Source organism: Lycium ferocissimum, chromosome 3 (assembly GCF_029784015.1).
Source record: "Lycium ferocissimum isolate CSIRO_LF1 chromosome 3, AGI_CSIRO_Lferr_CH_V1, whole genome shotgun sequence".
Taxonomy (NCBI): Eukaryota; Viridiplantae; Streptophyta; class Magnoliopsida; order Solanales; family Solanaceae; genus Lycium; species Lycium ferocissimum.
Genome location: NC_081344.1, coordinates 8,048,812 through 8,069,264, shown reverse-complemented (window position 1 = coordinate 8,069,264; position 20,453 = coordinate 8,048,812). Strand labels below are relative to the sequence as shown.

Below are 20,453 nucleotides of genomic sequence, written 5' to 3'. Positions count from 1 at the left end.
TTTTTGCCATTTTTCATTAACGCTTTAACATCGATATAAAGTGGCCTCCAATTAGAGGTCCACACCGTTTAACTAAACCAGCCCAATTTTAAATCCCAAATTAATAAAAAAAATTCAATCCATACACCCGACCCATTCAAATTCCTTTTAACCCGCAACCATAATTGACTTAAAAAGGGAATCTTGAAATCGCTAGAAGGAGAGGAGAGGAGATGGGTGAGATTAGGGTTTTTTTGTAATCGTACAATGAAGGAGGGAGAAGGAAATAAGATTATGATTGTGGGTTAGTAGGAATTTGGGTGGGCCATTGGATGTCGAATTTTTATTAGAAATAAATTTAAAATTGCATGGCGACTCAGACAATACAGATTCCCAATCGGGAAGCCACGTATCCGATATCAGAACCCGCTAACGGTGTACCCAGACAACGGTACCATTTTGCAACGACGACGGCATAAATAAGCCCATTTCGATAACGGTCATCAGACAGACGAGCCCAAACTATTAACGAGAAATAGACATAAATTACCATTTCGACATTTCGACGAGCTTCTTCCGTTTAAAAGACATGACTACAATTTCACCAGAAAGAATATGCATACATGAATTACGCAAAGCTATACCCCACCACCACTTCCTTAACTCATTCCTACATATACTCCTCCCATTCAAAATAATCGGCGTTTAGATCAAGACAATGACAAGTTAAATTAACTTACTCCTAAAATTAAGAGGCATAGACTAAAATACCTTAAATTAAGACGGGCTTTGAAACTATAACAAGCATTAAATTTAAGGAAAATAAGCTAATAATACTATTTAAGACTTTGATGTTATAAAATATAAGATATTTTTCATTATTTACAAAAAAAGATACCAACTTAATTATAAAATATAATGGATCTGAAAAAAAAAAAAAAAAGCCTACCATTCCTTCCCTTTCTATCACGATCTGTCAGATCCGTAAAACAAACAACAACCGACCCTTCCCCTTCCCCTTCTCCATCACAATCTGCCAAGATCTAGAAAAAAAAAACTCGCTGATGCTCTGTTTCATCTCTTTCTCTTCGATCAACATATAGTAAAAAGTCATTTACCACATTCATGCCCTGTTTACAAATTCCGAATGAAGAAACATAGAACATAACGAAACCAAATCCAACACAAAAGAATTTCAACAGAAAACAGCTTTCATTCTTTTGTTGCTGAATTGCAGGGGAGAGAAAGTATTTAGAAAGTATTTTGTAGCAAAGAGTGTCGGTATAGGCAGATAGTAATGGATGACCACAAGGAAAAGTGTAGTTTTGAATTTTCCTTACATCCAAAATCCTTACATTGACCCGAAACCCAAAACATCCCCAAATCAAAACCTAACCGCGAGCTTGCATCTGATAATTGAGATTAGGAGAAGCGATAACTAGGAAGCTTAGATTTTAAGCTTTTTATCTCCTATTGTTGTTGAAAAATTTGAATATTTTGAATTTCATCAATTTAATGATTTAAAATTGAATTAATTTTGTATTAATATTGTATGAAAATTATACTGATATTGTAGTTGTATTAAATTTCATCCGAATTTCGAAGCGAGATTCAAAATTGTCTTAAATTTGTGTCGAAGTTGTATATAATGTTGTTGTATTTGTATTAATTTCCAAAAAAGTAACATGAACTTTATACATAATTTATATAGTTATATATATATTTCATACTGTTTTTATACAATTTTCATACACAAAAATGCGAGACTTCTAAATGTAACTGTAGCGAGATACACATATATATATACACAAAAAATTTAAATTTTTTAACGCCGAATCGAAATACATATTTCATTCGATTTTCGACACAAAATTATGAGCCGAAAATTTTAAGGTTTAATTAGATATACACATTTCATACAATTTTCATACATAAATTTTCATATATGTTTTGTAAGAAATCTTGGTATATTTGTAAACTGAAAAATATCGTCATATTTTATAAATATACTCTATTCTGATGTATATATAGGTTATTCTCCCTTAAATTTATTTATTGAATTAAAAATGTATCAAGGGTAAATTTGAAAAGGGAATAAAATACCTTCTTGATAGACTAAAGCCTCAATTATTTTGGACCAACTGTAAGAGGCTAAATATTCAATTATTTTGGACAGGAGGGAGTACATCTTTATTTTGGTTGATTAGATGAGGAGCAGAATTTTATATAAAAGGACCTTCTAACTTGTCGTGATAGAACTCGTTGAGCAAAATAAAGAAGAGAACAAATACCAATAGGTGTAATCACAAAGCTTCATGATTTCCTAAACTATGAACACTAGGATGCCCCTCTCTGAAGAAGAAATACAAATACAGGCAGCATAGCTAGTAGGAACTCACACCAGATATCCAAAGTAATCGCTCTAATCAGATTACAATATACTCTTTGACAGAGTGCACCTTTCTCCAAACATAAAATAGAATCAGCAAGACCATAACATTCCTCCATCTCACTGAAGCATATCACCAGAGCAGGATAATAGAATCAGCAAGACCATAACATTCCTCCATCTCACTGAAGTATATCCCCAGAGCAGGATCATTAACAAGTGAAAAGCTAATAACTCATTTCGTTTTTTTTCTTCAAGGATGAAATGGGAAATAAGCAGGCACATAATTCTATTATCGTTCCAAACACAGAATCACAAGCTGAAAACAAGGGGGAAAGAAAATAAGGAACAAAAGATCAAATACCAAAAACAAGTGAAATTCTTTATTTAATTGCTACTGAGAACACTTGCAATCTCATCCCTTACCACCATTACGTCCACACATAACAGTGGAGTACTGAAGATAATTTTATACTCAAATGTTGACATTAGCAAATGCTTGAAGAGCATCACCAGAGTCAACCTACAAACCCTCCATTCCTGCATAATCTCCGCACCCATTTCCTCATAAAACTTAATAGCATTCTCATTCCAATCTAAAACAACCCATTCAACTCTCCCATACCCCCATCTTAGCCGCCTGCGCCACCACAGCAGACAATAACATCTTCCCAAATCCCTTCCTCCTATAACACTCCCTCACAAATATATGCTCAATATAAAACCCAGATTTCGCCAAAAACATCGAATAATTAGGGAAAAACAACACAAACTTAACAACCACAACATCATCATTTCCACCACCCAACCTAAACACCTCCATTTCCGGGTCATTAATTGGGAGATCCAGATTTACCAATTTATGTATGGCCTGAAGTTAGGCAAACCAATTTCCATAAGTGACATTCAAAGTTAATTGTCTCCTCCCCATTTGACCTAACGCCGCCAACCCCCACCCCCGAACCCACATTCCTCACCTTGTCCCACACCCATAGTGTTTTGCTAGATTACATATTGATGCAATTGGGATAATATCTTTTTTTACTTGCATACCAAACACTAAAAAATAAGTAAGAAACTCACTTATTTTCCAAGAAAACATTTTCCTTCATACCAAACACACCCTTAACCACAAAATTTAATATCATTCTAAACACATAATCACAAGCTGAAAACAAGGAGTGAAAAGGAAAATCAGGAACTAAAGATCACATACCAAAAACAAGTGAAATTCTTTATTTAATTGCTACTGATAACACTTACAACCATTACATCCACACATAACAGTGGAGTATTCAAATTGAAGACAACTTCAAAACTCAAATGTTAACACTAGCAAATGCTTGAAGTGCATCACCAGTCAACCTACAAACCTTCCATTCTTGCATAATCTCCGCTCCCATTTCTTCATAAAACTTAATAGCATTCACATTCCAATCTAAAACCACCCACTCCACTCTCCCATATCCCATCTTAGCCGCCTGTGCCGCCACAGCAGACAACAAAATTTTCCCAAAACCTTTCCTCCTATAACACTCCCTCACAAATATATCCTCAATATAAAACCCGGGTTTCGCTAAAAACGTCGAATAATTAGGAAAAAACAACACAAACCCAGCAACCACAACATCATCATCAATTGTCCTAAACACCTCCTCTTCAGTGTCATTAATCGGGAGATCAAGATTTACAGTTTTAAGCACCGGGGTGAAATTAGGGGTATTTTGGGAAATTGGGTTGAAAGGGTTCTTGGAAACTTCTAGAAGGAAAACAGTGAAGGAAGTGAAAGGAGGAGGAGAGTTGGGAGGGAAGAGAGTAGTGGCAAGTGATGATTCAGTAGCGGAACAGAGATGAGTGAGTTTTTCAAAAACGGCCATTTGGTGGATGAGTTTGTGGATATGAGGAACATCAGTTATGGTGGCGAGGCGGATACGGGAAAATATTTGGTGTTGGCTGAATGGGATTAAGTCTTCACCTATGGCGGAGGGGGCTGGTGATGGTGAAGGTGGAGGTGCGGCGGCGGCCATTTTTGCAAAGATGTTGAAATGAGACAAGTGTTGGCTGAGGTAAAGTTTAGGGGAACGGGTTAGTATAGACTGTAGATGCTGCGAGAATGGACTACGTTATAGAGAATTGCATTCGAGCTATTTTACTTTACTACTATATAGTCCCTCCGTTTCAATTTACGTGAATCTATTTAACTATGCATAAAATTTAAAAAATAGAGAAGAATTTTAAATTTATGATATAAAATGAGTCATATATATTTTGTGTGGTTATAAATTATTCTATAAAGGTGAATTATTTTCAAATATAGAAAAAGATCATTCTTTTTAATATAAATTAATAAAAAATAAATTCACATAAATTGAAACAGAGGGAATATATAAGTCGCAATCTACAAGTTTTGTCGGCTTCACATTCGTTTGTGATCCTATGAAGTTGCTCCACCTAGATCTTGCTTTTTCCCTTTGAATTCTCATTTTCTCCTCATCATTTTCTTAAAGACAATCCACGTGGGACAGTTTAATTGGGGTAGTTTTTTGTGGATTTTTTCTTATCTCTTTGTTTATCCGTCTCAATTTATGTAGAATCCATTTTTTTAAATGTGTCTCAAAAAGAATGTTACATTTTTATAATTTGAAATAATTTAATTTTAAAATTTTCATTTTTTTTTAACGAAATGATTTATAACTACGCAAATATCGCGCATTTGTTTTTAATTACAAATTTTAAAAAATTTCCTTTATTTTTTAAACTTTTTGCCAAGGTAAACGTGCATTGGTCACGTAAATTAGAATGGAGGGAATAATGGAAAAACATTTATTACAATTATCATTTTGAAGAAGTTCAAACTGTCTTGAATTTTGGTGATTGTATGATGTCATATTTTATTCGTGTTGAATAAGTGTGATTATCGTCTGATGATTTTTTTTCCTAACTAATTTTATTGAACTGCATAAGAAGATTTTGTGAACAATTTTATCCACGCCTTTGAAAAATTTATGATGTTTTACAAACACTAAAAGTAGAAGTTATTAATTGGTATCATATAATGTGGAAAATGAGAGTAGTATTATCAGTCAAGACATTTTTTATCTTTGAAAACTCTTGTTTGATTAACTAAGAATGAATATTTTTAAGCACAAGATTTATATATGAAGAATTTAATTGATTATTGAGTTTCATTTTAATGGGTTTATTTTTTCTCTTAATTTCGTTTAAAATTAAGTTTAAATCGCCATATTTAACTTGCATAAACCTTGCCACATGAACTTATAAGTGAAGCTAAAACTTAATAAATACCAAAAATATTATTTTCATTTATAATTAAAAAAAATTATATGCACACAAATTCAAAAAAATCTAATATTTTTCAATTTATGATCCTCACCGAGTCGTAATTATTTTCCATACTTTAAATCACATTACTTCGTAGAATATTGAATTTTGTGCCCCCTTTGTTACTAATTCTCCTTCCAAACTTTGTTTCTCATAAATAATTTTTTTAAAAAAAAAATATTCAATTATGTTACTAAGTGTGAAGACCCCACAGTATGGATGCGACCAGACGACTGTGAGACCCCCCATGCATGCATGCTTGACATACTCAGGTATTGTATGTGAAAGGGTGCTTAGCCAGTTCGCACACTCTGCAGAGCTTCGAACCCGCGACCTTGCAGTTCACTTTTGTTCTCCCTAAGGAGACGTCTCTTACCACCCAAAAAAAATAAAAAAACGTTCTGTGATATTAATCAACATTAATACTTAATTAATAACAAAAGAAATAGGAAAAGCCGCACTTGATAATTAACTGCATATGGAGATGTCTATATAAAAATTCTTGGGTGTCTTTGTTTGGGTATTGACGTTTGAATATGCATAATTCTTGGTGCACCTTTGCTTCTCTCTCTGTGTATATATCTTTTATAGATATAGATGTTGGAATCTTGAATGCTCCTTTTTGGTTGTAATGCTTGATTTTACGGCTTTGATTTTTGACTTCCTAAACGTCTTGGCCTTTTGGGGTTGTCTTCAGATTTTTTTCCTGTTTGCTTTTTCTTAAGTTTGTACCTTGTAAGATACATTATTCAATATATACATATTTGATTTGATATTTCTCCCCTTTACAATTTTGATATTCCTATTTGAATGTGTTTAAGGGACCATCAAAGGATGTGGTGCAGCGAATGAGGTTGCTCCTCCCTTAACTAGAGGTCTCGGGCTTGTTGCTCCTCCTTTAACTAGAGGTCTCGGGTTTAAGTGTTGGGTATAGAAAAATTCTTGATAGGGAGCGCTTTCCCCGAATGGACTCTACGCAACGCTAATCCGGATACAGTCGGGCTCTAATGCGGGTACCAAACACTGGGTGGAAACAAAAATAAAATGTGTTCAGGGAGGAGGATCAATATGTGGGGAAGATTGAGAATTTCTATCTCTTTATCTTCTTCTGTTCTGTTTTTTTGTTTTTATGTTAGAGTATTTTATATCCTTTAATTTTAAAGTGATTGAGTGTAGTTCCTTTGTTTAATGTGTTAATAATTATTAGTGTTGCTCTTTTAAACTGATTGATTAGATTATTTTATATGATTTTAGGCATTTTGAAGTGATGAGATTGTGAAAAAGATTTCAGAAGAATTCATCATCTGTTGTTTCGTGTATGTCGATTCATTTGTCTTGTGATCAACTTTTGTATTTGATTTATTCTCTTCCATTATTCTCACTTCCTTTTTGTCATTCTTTAATTAGATGATAAACTTGAATTGATTTTTGGATATACATATCTTGCTTTTGAGTATTTTAAAAATATTGAGAAGAGAGAATCCAAATTGAAGAGCTCATCTTATGGTACAAAGATTTTTCGGTTATGTATTTAACAAAACTACATTTATTGATTACATTATGTTGGTGAATTTTTGCTAGAGAGTGATTGTAAGTGGTGCATGAAGGAAAAAAAAAAAAAAAAAGATGTATGAAGTCTCTTCTCTTAATTTCAGGAAAAGTATCAATTATAATCAGTAAAAATATTTTCAATAAGCGAGTCCAATATGACGACTCAAATGCAGCTTTAGATTTTCATTTATGTGGTATAATTACCATTTACATTATAAATTAAAAATATTTTTAAAAAATCTTCATATCGATGAGATTCTTGAGAACGAGTACGATGTACGTCATACGTACAGTTAAAGATTTTATATTTTCAATTGATCGAAAATAAAAGAAGTGAAGTTTGCTTATTATAATCAATATTGAAAAAGGAGTTATATCTAGGAACAAATGTTATGATTGGAAAGTATAGAAAACACAAAATACATCGAAAGTAATACTTCTCCCATCATCCATATTCAAGTCGCTTGAGATGTGATTATAATAAAGTAAAAGTTATGTACACTTTATATTTGTAACTCAAACAAATATTTTTAACTCTACAAGCACACATATAGCACTAAAAGTTAAACTTTAGATATAACTTTTACCACATTAGTACTTTTCCATCTTATGCCAATTTCTTTTAACTTTTTAGGGGTTATGGTTTTGTCATTCAATTTATATTACGAGTGTTCTCAAATTTGAGTTTTTAAATGATTTTTTTTCTTTTTTTATTCTTAACATTTGAATATTAGGAACATATTATTTTGTAAATTTAATGAGATCTTTTACGACAGCGCGAAACGCGGGCAAATTTCCTAGTATGCTATATCCATCAGAGGTCCGCGTTGATCATAAATATTTACAGAAAGAATGACAAATATGGAAAGGACAAACCAAGCTTTCCACGATCATGCAACCAATTATTCTACAGCATAGATTGTGCAATATCCCGTGTCGCTTCTTAAGAGTTAAACTACATGAATTTTAACTAATATTTTAAGATGTACTTATCTTTCACTATATTGATATGACAAAAAAATTACAACCTATAGTACATTTCGTATAGTTCTTGAATATTTAAATTTAAATTATAAAATATTTAATTAATTAAATTAAATGTAACTTCAAAAATGAGGTAAATTGACTATCAAGAAGCGAGCCATGACAACTATTTTAAGTCGAATGAAGTAGTAAAGCAAAGCAAAGTTACTAGGAAGAATTAGCTATTGGTGATATTTTAGTTTTGAAATTACCATAGGTGACTCATGGGGACCACTTAAAAGTAAAACCCAATTAAATTTGAGATTAAGAAGATTGAGGTCCAAAATGTATTTTTTCAATCTTCTTAATTTTTTACAAAATACAAAAAGATCTCAATTTAATCTAAAAAACCCACCAGCTCCCTTCTCCTCCGCCCCACACCCCACCCCGCAAAAAAAAAATTTAATTTTTTTTTTTGATATTTTTTATTTGCTTTTTCACCAGCCCCCTCTCCTCCTCCCAACCCTCCCTCCCGCCCCACCCCCCCCTCTCCCCCACCCACGCCCCCAAATTTTTTTTTTTTTAAAAAAAATAGTTTTGATATTTTTTATTATCTTTTTAGTGACCCTCCCCTCTCCTCCTCCTCCCACCCCACCCTTGCCCCCCCCCCCCGGCCCACACACTCCCCCTCCCAATTTTTTTTATTTTTTAAGAAAAAGCTTTGATATTTTTTATTTGCTTTTCACCCCCCCCCCCCTCTCCTCCTCCCCCCTTACCCCCGCCCCCCACACACCCCCCCCTTAATTTTTTTTATAAAAAAAAGTTTTGATATTTTTATTTGCTTTTTCACCTCTCTCTTCTCCTCCTCCCCTCCCCCCCCCCCCCCCCAACCAAATTTTAATTTTTTTTAAAAAAAAGTTTTAATTTTTTTATGTGCTTTTTCATCAGTTGACCTCTCTCCTCCTCCTCCCACCCCTCCCCCCAATTTTTTTTTTTAAATTTTTTTGATTTTCTTTATTTATTTTTACAACCCCCCCCCTCAGTCCCCACTCCTCCTCCTCTCACCCCCCTCCATCCCCCCCCAAAAAAAAATTGAAAAGTTTTTCTTTTTGTTTTTTTGCACCCCCCACCCTTCCAAAAAAAAATTTGTTTCAAAAAAAAAGAAGTCTTGAATTTTTTTTATTTTTTTGCACCACCCCCCCCCCCCCCAAAAAAAAGATTTTTCTTGAAAAGAGGTTTTGAATTTTTTTTTTTTTTTTTTTGGTTTCGTACTTCCCCCACCCACCCCAAAAAAATTAATTTTGTTTTAAAAAAAAAAATTTTACTTTTGGTTTTTTGCCCCCCCCCCCACCCCCACTTTGAACAAGCCAAAAAAAATATTGAAGGAAGTTTTGAATTTTTTTTTTTTTTGGGTTTAGGAAAAGTTTGGATAAAATCTGGGGTTGTTGTTGTTGTTGTGTGTTTAGTGAAATAGATGATTTTTCTGCTGCTATCCTGATATGGTTTAGGGTTTAGAAAAATATATCCAACAAATAGTTTTTTTGTTCTTGTTCTGGTATTTATCTGGTTCTAGAAGATAACCAACAGATTTGTAGTTATTGCAACAAGTTCTACGCCTTTTGCAACAAGTAGCCAATCTGTTGCAACGACTCACTAATTTGTTGGACATAGCTTCAGTTATTTGCTTCTGTTTGTAGAAGATATCTAATGATTTGTAGTTGTTGCAACAAGTTCTAAACTTGTTGTAACAAGTGAATCGAAGTTCGTTGCAACGACTACAAATCATTGACATAGCTTGATATTTGGTTTTGTTTGTAGAAGGTATCCTACTGATTTGTAATTGTTGCAACAAGTTCTACACTTGTTGCAACAAGTAGACAATCATTGCAACAACTACAAATCATTGACATAGCTTCATTATTTGTTTCGTTTTGTAGAAGATATCCATGATTTGTAGTTGTTACAACAAGTTCTACATTTGTTGCAATAAGTAGACAATCTGTTGCAACAACTACAAATCTGTTGGACATAACTTCAATTATTTGGTTCTGTTTGTAGAAAATATCCAACAGATTTGTAGTTGTTGCAACAAGTTCTACACTTGTCGCAACAAATGGACAATCTTTTGAACTACAAATCATTGGACATAGCTTCGATTATTTGGTTCGTTTGTAGAAGATATCCAGCAGTTTGTAGTTGTTACAACAAGTTCTACACTTGTTGCAACAAGTAGACAATCTATTTATGAATCAAAGAAATGTTGAGGAAAGATATAGCTAAATTGACGACGGCCGACAATCAATCCTCGAGAAAGAGATGAAGAACGAGCCGAGACGCGGAGATACAAATAAAGAAAGTGAAGAAGAACTAGAAGATGAAGAAACCGATAATGGAGATGGAGTAGATCAAGAAAATCGCTACACCACAGAAGGCCGATTCTTGTCAACAAATTATTACTTAAGTTGTAGTATTTGGAGCTAAGGTTCTTTGTTGAACAATTTCTATTTTTTTTTTTGTCCTTTATGTTATTTATGAATGATGTTTATGAACTTATTTATTTTGATTAGTTGTGGTATTTGGAGCTAAGGTGGTTGTATGCAACAAATGCCTACACTGTTGAAGAAGTTGCAACAAGTTACTAGTTTATTTCAACAAGTTACTAATCTGTTTTAACAAGTTACTTATCTTTTTAAACAAGTTTCTTAGTTGTTGCAACAAATTACTCACCTCGTTGGAAAAAAAAATCAAACAATTGCTTAAATTATTGCAAAAATTAAAAAAATATGTCGCAATGATAAGTTAATTGTTGCAACAAATCATACACTTGAAGAGGATGCAACAAGTTACTAATGCATTTCAACACGGATGGATCGGATGTTTAAGCAAGTTGCTTAGTTGTTGCAACAGATTAATCACCTTATTTGAATTATTGCAACAACTTACTCATATGTTGCGGAAGTATCTTATATGCTTGCAACAACTTACTCATATATGTTGCGACGGTATCTCATATGTTGTAACAACTTACTCATATGTTACAAGATATCTCATATGTTGCAACAACTCCTCCATTGTTGCAACATATTCACGATATTGATCACATTGAACTCTTTGTTTATAATTGAATAATATTGAATTCATTGTTTATCACTAAATATGGTTGAATTAAGTACTTCACATCAAATCACTCTAATGATCACTCGATTTAGGAAGAATACACTTAGAATTGCCCATCTAATCCATGAAATTACTATCTAATCCATTAAGGATGTTAGTAGATATATATATTCATCACTAAAAATCGTTGATTTTCTTTGTTTAACACTAAATTTGGGTGAATCAAGTAGTTCGCATCAAATCACTCTAATGATCACTCAATTTAGTCCATACTGAGTAGTAGATTATCTTTCCTGACTCAAAATATATCGAATTTATTAAGTATTATACATTGATCACTAAATATCATTGATTTCCTTTGTTTATCACTAAATATGGGTGAATCAAGTAGTTTGCATCAAATCACTCTAATGGTCACTCGATTTAGTGCTTACTGACTTAGTAGATCATCTTTCCTGACTCAAACTACTATCAAATTGATTAAGTATTATATATGGATCACTAAATATAGTTGATTTCATTTGTTTATCACTAAATATCGTTGATTTCATTTGTTTATTACCAAATATGGGTGAATAAAGTAGTTCACATCAATTCACTCTAATGATCATTAGATTTAGTGCATACTGACTTAGTCGATCATCCTTCCTGACATAAAATACTATTAAATTGATTAAGTATTATATATTGATCACTACTTATTGTTGATTTCCTTTGTTTATCACTAAATATCATTGATTCCCTTTGTTGATCACTAAATATGGGTGGATTAAGTAGTATACGTAACAACTATAATATCTGTTTAAATGTGTAGTATATCCGTCGTAAAGAATGACATAGTTGTTGAACGAGTCCTTACTCTTGTTGGATAAAACACAACAAGCTACCCGGTTATACTGCAACAAGTCACATGTTGGAAAAACCAACATGTAACTTAGTTGCTTTCTAACAAAAACTTTGCGATTGTTGCAACAGATTGCTTACTTGTTGGAAATCTTTTAAAAATTGGATAAAACACAAGTTACTAATTGTTGCAACAAGTCCTGTTACTTGTTGGATAAAACCCAACAAGTTACAGAGCTGTTGCAATAGATTCACTACTTGTTGGAAATTGTTCAATGAATTTATTAATAACAATACACACATTTATGATTGGACACGATCAAGAACATAAATTACCATTCTAAAAAAGAACAACATGAAAATGTCATAAAGTTCCAACAGATAACTATTATTACAACACGGTGAAATTAACAACTATGGAGCATTTCGGCTTGGACAACAACTACAAATCTGTTGGATATCTTCTACAAACAGAACCAAATAATTGAAGCTATGTCCAACAGATGAATGAGTCGTTGCAACATATTGTCTACTTGTTGCAAAAAGTGTAAAACTTATTGCAACAACTACAAATCTGTTGATTGTCTTCTACAAACAAAATCAGATAAATACCAGGACAAGAACAAAAAAAACCATCAGTTGGATATCTTTTCCTAAACCCTGAACCATACCAGGAAAATAACAGAAGAACCATCTATTTCACTACAAACTAGGGGTGGGCATAAACACCGAAAATCGAAAAATCGAACCGAACCGAATTAGTTTGGTTTTTCGGTATTTCGGTTCGGTTTCGGTTTTTTTTATGACAAAATCGGTGTTTCGATTCGGTGTTCGGTTTCGGGTCAACGGTTCTACGGTACTTCGGTTTAACCGAAAGTTTTTTTTTTTTTTTTTTTTAAGATTTACTACATGAATACAATTTTTTTTTACAACACTCAGTCCACTCTCTCAGGCCCAAATTAATGTATATGATTAATAAAGAAGCTGCTAAATTCCAGAAGCCATCAAAGATTCAACTGGAAATTTTTCTATTCAAAAATCAAAAGGGCCTACAAGAATTGAACAAATTATTCAGAGATTATAATGCAAAATAGAAGACAATTGATAATAATCACAAAAAGATTTTGTTTATTGTCGAATGTTTGGTTCATCATATTAAAATTTGGACGTGAGATGTACTATTTAGAACATCTATAGGTTTAAATTGGATAAATAAATTTGTCTTCAATAATACTCGTGGCCTATATTAAATCATTTTTTACAATGGGATTGTTTTATACTATCTTGATTAAAATAATTAGTCAATGTATATAAATAATTATCGACAAATAATACTTTTAAGAGGAAGATAAAATAAAGCATACAAGAATATGGTCTACTAATTCGGTGCGGTGTTCGGTGTTGAAAAAAACCGAATTAGAAAAATCGAAACAACCGAATCAACTTCAAAAATCGAACCGAATCGAACTTCAAAAAATCGAACCGAACTAATTCGGTGCGGTGTTCGGTGTCCACTTTCAAAAAACCGAAACCGAAAAACCAAACCGAACTTTGAAAAAACCGAACCGAAAAACCGAACGCCCACCCCTACACAAACACACAACAACAACAACATGAATTTTATCCAAACTTTTCCTAAACCCCAACTTCTTTTCAATATTTTTTAGGTGTGGGTGGGTGGGTGGGTGGGGGGGGGGGCGCAAAAATACAAAAACAAAAACTTTTCAAGACTTCTATTTCAAACATTTTTTTTTTGGAAGGGTGGGGGTAGGTAGGTGCAAAAAAAATAAAAATAAAAACTTTTTTAAAAAAAGAATTTTTTTTTGTGGGGGGGGGGGGGGGGGGAAGGGGGGGGGAGGAGGAAGGAGGTGGGGTGAAAAAAACAAAAAAAAAATCAATACATTTTAATTTTTTTTTTAGCGGGGAGGGTTGGGAGGAGGAGTGGAGGCTGGTAAGAAAAAATCAATTTTTTTTTTTGGTGAGGGTGGAGGGGGGATGGTGGTGATCGTGGGGAGGGAGTTTGCGAGGAGGAGGAGGAGGAGGGGGAGGGGGGTGAAAAAATAAATAAAGAAAATAAAAAAAAAAAATTTTTTTAGGGAGGGGGGGTTGGGGTGGGGGTGGGGGCTTGGGGAGGAGGAGGAGAGAGGTGGGATGAAAAAACAAATAAAGAAAATCATTTTTTTTTTTTTTGGGGGGGGGGGGGGCGTGGGGTGGGGGAGGGAGGGGGTGAAAAATAAATAAAGAAAATTAAAAAAATTAATTTTTTTTTTTTGGGGTGGGGGGCGGGGCGAGGGGGTCGGGGAGCGGGGGCGGGAGTGGGTCAACGTGTTAAAAATAAAACTTGAGGCCAAAGTGTTAAAACTAAAGTTAAGGGTCAAAGTGTCAAAATGAAAACTTTTGGGCAAATTCAAAACCCCTTAATCACTAATCAAAATTATCACCCCACTCAATAATTAAAACTTGAGTCACCTCCATTAAAAAAAAAAATATTTAGAAGTCACCTATAATTAAAAGCCCAAAGTTATAATGTAAAGTTACGAAGGTTACTTAATATAGTATGTAGATTTTGAAAGTAGAAGGAAAAAAATTGCACTTTGTGAAATAGAGAGGGGAAAAAAATGAGAAGAGCAAAAAGTTAGGCGGAGATAGAGAACTCGACCTTCGACCTAAAAAAAAGTTATTTATTTATCATGGAGGGCCCTCTACTTTGTCAAAATACCAATTTGATCCCAGAGGCTTTACAATTCACCATTCATTTACATGATAAAACCCTAAAACCTTGCAAAAAGAACTTGGAGTCCGTTTGGATTAGCTAAAAAAAAGTGGCTTTTAAGCATAAGTGCTTAAAATACTTTTTAAGTGCTTAAAATACTTTTTAAGTGCTGAAAATTATTTTATAAATAAGCAGTTACGTATTTCAATAAAAGTGCTTAAAGGGTTTTTAGAAGTAAGGATAGTATTGAAATTAACAGAAAATATAATGGATAAAAGGTTAAAGTTGTTAGTCAAATCAAAATGACTTTTAAGCCAAAAAATAATAAGTTGGGGTTCAGCAGCTTCTTGGTTTTAGCTTATTTTAACTTAAGTTAAGCTGTTTTCTATTTTTGCCAAACACCAAAATAAGTTAAAAATAGCTTATAAGCTAGTCAGACCAACTTATAAGCCAATCCAAACGCGCTCTTGGTCCCAATAAAATCTAGAGAAATACAATCAGTTCAAACAATCGTTACCTTCTTAATTAAAATGGCATTATTTCGGTGCATTTTTAGAGAAAAAAAATTAATTGACACGTGGCTACAAAAATAAGTCTACTAAAATACATGGATAGATTTTTTTTTTAAAGCCACGCGATTTTTTTAATTAAAAATAAGCTAAATAATTTTAAAATAATTTCATCAGCAAAAAAGATTTATTTGCATTATTTGTTTAATGAATAAAATCGCAAAGTTAAGAGGTATAGTTGCAGCTTTACCCCTTATTTATCATGGAGGGTCATCTACTTTGTAAAAGTAACTATTTGATCCCTAGGCTTTACAATTCACCATTCATTTCTATGATAAAACCCTAAACCCTTGCAAAAGAACTTGGTCCCAATAAAATTCCACAGAAATACAGTCATTTTCAAACAATCGTTACCTTCTTAATTAAAATGGCATTCTTTAGTCGCATTTTTAATGGATCTTCAACGATTATTCAGTCACAATTTAATTCAATACGATTGAATTCAACTCTCACAAGTCCAAAGCTTTTTGTCAGTGGTATGTGCACAAACACACTAATCTTATGAATACTTTATTTTATTGGTCATTAAAATGTATGTTAATCGATAATAAATTTTAAGATTGAAGAGATTTAGTACAATTTGAATCTTTATTGTTTTTTCATTGGTTTCACAACAGTAATACTTTTGTGCTTATTGTTTTAATCTGTTCTCGTTATAGTTATTATATGAATGGTATCGATTACAACAACAACAACAACAAGCCCAATATAATCCCACCATGTTCTGGTATTTGCACTGTTTCAATGAATGGTATCTATTATTTCTGGTATTTGCACTTTACAAAATTTAGTTTAGTAAGTAGGCGTTTGGCCATAAAAATCAAATATTTTTCACTTTGTTTAGAATTTTTAAAGTTGGAGTTGAAGATAGAGTTGTGTTTCGTTATATTTTTTGCAGAAAAAGTATTCGGTTGTTTGAATGTACTGAAAGTGAAAGAAGTGGGGGAAAAAAAGTGAAAACAAGGTTTTAGGTGTTTCCCAAAATTCCAAATAAGTTGTATTTGGAATTTTCATGGCCAATCGCTGATTTTCAAATAAGTGAAAAAAAATTCTGGAAAAAAGTGAATAATTTTCATGGCCAAACAGGTCCTATGGATATAAAGTTGAGTTTTTGGAAGTTTTACTTGGGCTAATTCTGATATATATATCTATAAATATATGTATATATATGTGTGTGTATATCTTTATATATGTGTGTGTGTGTATATATATATATATATATAACAACTCCTTTTGGTGTCAGCTTTTATTTGTTATTCTTCTATCATTTCTCCTATCAAATTGTTTCGTGCTCTTTTTCGAATAGGAGTTTGGCGCGTTGAAATTCCGGTGGTTGCCTAGTTTCTAGTTAGGTTGAAAGTATTACTACAGTAAGTTAGTTTAGATCAAGGTTATCTGTTCCAAAGGTTATGCTTTCAAATTTGATGCACAAATGAAAACACTTGACTTTTATGACTAATTGAGATGTAGAAATTATAAACTGCAAGAGAGACAAAACAATTTCTTAATTGCTTTGGCGGCCTTCGAGCATGGTGGGGTGGCTATCAGTAATCTAGGAGGTCTAATTTACCCGTTAAGTACCAATCAACAACAACAACAACAACGACATACATAGTGGAATCCCACAATGTGGGGTCTGGCAATAAAGTAGGCTCACTACCGTGAAATACCCTCTTTCTTTATATCCTCGTCATTTATAAAATCAGTTACCAAATGATGGTACTAATGCGGAAACTTTGTTTCATGGGTGTCAATGAATCATCAACTTTGCCCTTGTCTCCGGAATAGTTATGGTCAGTTATATCAATCATTTCCAATACTAAATAATTTATCCTTAAGGAAAAATTAGAGGTTTAACTTCTTTTTTTCTAAATGCCATCCTCATAGACATATATGCTCTGGCAATATTGCAGATTTCCGAAGCACTATAATTTTGGTTGCATGATTTGGTTCTCTTCTATCTATATTGTGCGAATGTCTCCCCTGGTTCTTGTATTTGTATATGTTAATTGCTTAAAACTTTTATAACCACTTATGTCTAGTCTGCTTCTTGTTATTAGAGGATGATATCTACTAGAAAATGTTATGCAAGTGTACCATTATTATGGGTTGAATGGCCTTTTCAATTGAATGCCTGAATCATTTTGACTTCTTATTGTCATAAAACACCCAGGTCTGACTTACGTAAGTTGATAGTTAAAGCTGTTTTGACCATATCTCTTATCTTTTCACTAGGCATAACATTTTCATGCATGGCAGGCTTATTTGTTTGTCTTATCTGAACAATAGAAGTTATTTCTACCTTGTGGAAGGAGAGTACCTCACTGTATATGAAAATTTTGCGAACTTGCTGCAGGAGAAAACAAGGACTAAATCCAAGGTACAAGTGAGGTGTACCTTGAAGTTTTCCCTTTCACTTCGGTCTGGTATTAAGATTGCTGGCTGAAGTTCTTTAGTAGTTTTGCTTTATCCGAAAATGGGGAAAAGAAGAAAGAAAAGTCACTGACTGTCTGGGGGAACTCTAGTTACCATCTGAAACATTTCTGAGTGTTTCTTTCTAACTTGGCTTTGCTTGCTTTTTTACTTTTGCTTTCCACATGATCTAGTAAAAGGTGCTTTGAGTCTCTGAAAGGCATCACTAAAAATTCTCTATTCATGATTTTGCAGATTTTTTTCCCCTTATCAGGGGAAAAAAAAAATCTGCATAATCTTGAATAGAGAATTTTTAGCGATGCCTTTCAGCACTAGCAAAAGATGCTCGTACCTCATAATTGGATGAGTATTCAAGTGATGTTGCTCAGATGTGTTAATGTGGACGACGGCATTTGCCTATAATGAAATATGATTTTTGCAACCCTTTTATGATAAACAATTGAAAAGCAAAACATTGTGAACACTACATATTAAGCGTAATTTATCGATGTGGCGAAAAACTCTAGATACAAGTTGCTAAAAGAAAGTGGAAAAATAGATAATCCAATTTTTAGTCTAAGCTCTTCTTTTTCGTTGTTTCCGTTTGATGCGTCATGGTGCAGGGCTTTCAAGATACACTAGTGATGAAAACCTTAAAAAAGCATTCGAACCATTTGGAAGTCTTACTGAAGGTAATCATAAGAAATTTCCTTCTCATCTTCCTCTTTTATTTTGCTAGATTCTGATTTAAATGTGATAAACATTAACCATTTTTTCTTTTTGCTATGTGTTGATTTAACAGCAAAAGTAATTACTGATAGAGCAACTGGGAGATCAAAGGGGTTCGGATTTGTTTCTTATGCAACAATAGAAGAAGCAGAGAAAGCTCGCGAAGGAATGAATGCTAAGTTCTTGGATGGCTGGGTAATTTTTGTTGACCCTGCGAAGCCAAGTATGCCTAGACCTCCACCGCCACCTCCACAAGATCCAATGAACTTTGGGATTACAACAAATAAGACCATTGGTTGGACTGGCAGATGATGATCAAAGACTCTCTAATATCGTAGTGAAATATTCGATTGCAAATTGCAATATCACATAGAATGGCCAATGACCACAGATTCGAGTGAAATATTTGATTGCAATATAGCATTTTTATTGAAGGATATTGTACTGTACTTAAATATAGTTGTTCACTTTTTAAGGATATATTGTCTGAGGTGGAGCTCTTTCTCTGCCGAGTATTTAAGGATTCTGGATCCTTTGCTTATTTAGCAGGGTATTTTTGACTGTAAGAAACACTTAATTGTTCAATAACGATTTCCCCCCTATAATTTTGTTGTCATATAGGACCACAAAGTACGTGGTTCGTCTTACTTGTTCACCTCAAAATGCAAGTTTTGTTAACTTGGTAAGCTTACTTGTTTTTCCTTTCCTCATTTTCATCATAATCTAACAGTCTCCTTTTACTTTAGTCATACAGATGTATATGGTTTTAGTAGGGTCAATTACACTTCGAGTTTGCTAGTTTTCTTTTTTCAATGTCAGTTGTATTAGGGACAATTTGCGCATCTTGATAACTTTATTAGCTTTATTGATGATTATTCATAGTGTACTTAGCTTTTCTTCGTGAAAGATTGTTGAGTTTTTAAAAAATCGCTCTTCCAAACATTTTGATACAAAATAATTTTGAAGTTTCTGTTCGCATAACCATAGTGATAACTCACCATAGCTTTTACGGAAAAGGCTCAAATATGCTTGATCGAATTATTGGAAATGGCTTTCATTTATCTCATTATTCGTCATAGTTTGGCTCATTTATGCCATGCTTAAAAAAATGACTCATTCATGCTATTTTTCATTAACGATATCAGCTATTACACGTGGCATCCAACTAGATTATGGTTGTGGATGGGTAGGGTGTATGGGTTGGATTTTTTATTGGGATTTAAATAGGGCTGGTTTAATTAAACGACGCAGATCTCTAATTGGAGGTCACGTGTCATATCTGATATTATAAAACCAGCGTTAATGAAAAATGACATGAATGAGTCATTTTGGTAAAGGGCGATGGCATAAATGAGCCAAACTATTGATGAGTGACATAAATGAGTCATTTCCTTTGATTTGATGGCATAAATGAGCCAAACGATTGACGAGTGACATAAATGAGCCATCTCTGATAGTTCGATGACATATTTGAGCCTTTTCTGTAATTTTTATGTAGTTAGACCAATTTCTGAATCTTTACAGGACTATTCATTAGACTTTCAGTCCTTATATCTCTTAATTAACAAAATTGGATAGTCGAGAGGAATAATAGATCTCTCATTCGGATTTTTGCAATCTATCTTATATTATCTCTGCCCTTCTTTGGGAGCATATATTTTGTTCATGATATGATCCTTAGAAAAGACAAGTTAGCCTCTGATGCTCTCAAAATGTTTTACAAAGGAGTTGGGTAATATTAATTAATTAGGAGGAATCCGTCCAATTGAAGGATAAATGTGTGAAATTTGTTGACGGCAGGGGTACGATTAGCCTGTAGTGAAATGACGGACAAAAACTTAACTGC

General features: G+C 33.3%; 2 protein-coding genes and 1 pseudogene across 2 annotated transcripts; 1 reads left to right on the top strand and 2 right to left on the bottom strand.

Moving 5' to 3' along the window:
* Nucleotides 1–2,729: 2,729 nt before the first annotated feature.
* Nucleotides 2,730–3,447, bottom strand: LOC132049552 (GCN5-related N-acetyltransferase 8-like; annotated as a pseudogene).
* A 134-nt stretch (nucleotides 3,448–3,581) lies between these two features.
* LOC132049551 (GCN5-related N-acetyltransferase 8-like) lies at nucleotides 3,582–4,503 on the bottom strand. The gene has a single exon (XM_059440408.1). The coding sequence runs from the start codon at nucleotides 4,393–4,395 to the stop codon at nucleotides 3,688–3,690; it is 708 nt and encodes a 235-aa protein (XP_059296391.1). The 5' UTR covers nucleotides 4,396–4,503; the 3' UTR covers nucleotides 3,582–3,687.
* Nucleotides 4,504–15,829: 11,326 nt separating this feature from the next.
* On the top strand, nucleotides 15,830–19,209 carry LOC132049549 (organelle RRM domain-containing protein 2, mitochondrial). Its single transcript, XM_059440406.1, has 3 exons — nucleotides 15,830–15,942; nucleotides 18,502–18,570; nucleotides 18,681–19,209. Exons 1-3 carry the CDS (start codon nucleotides 15,834–15,836, stop codon nucleotides 18,917–18,919), a joined length of 417 nt encoding a protein of 138 aa, XP_059296389.1. The 5' UTR covers nucleotides 15,830–15,833; the 3' UTR covers nucleotides 18,920–19,209.
* Nucleotides 19,210–20,453: the final 1,244 nt, after the last annotated feature.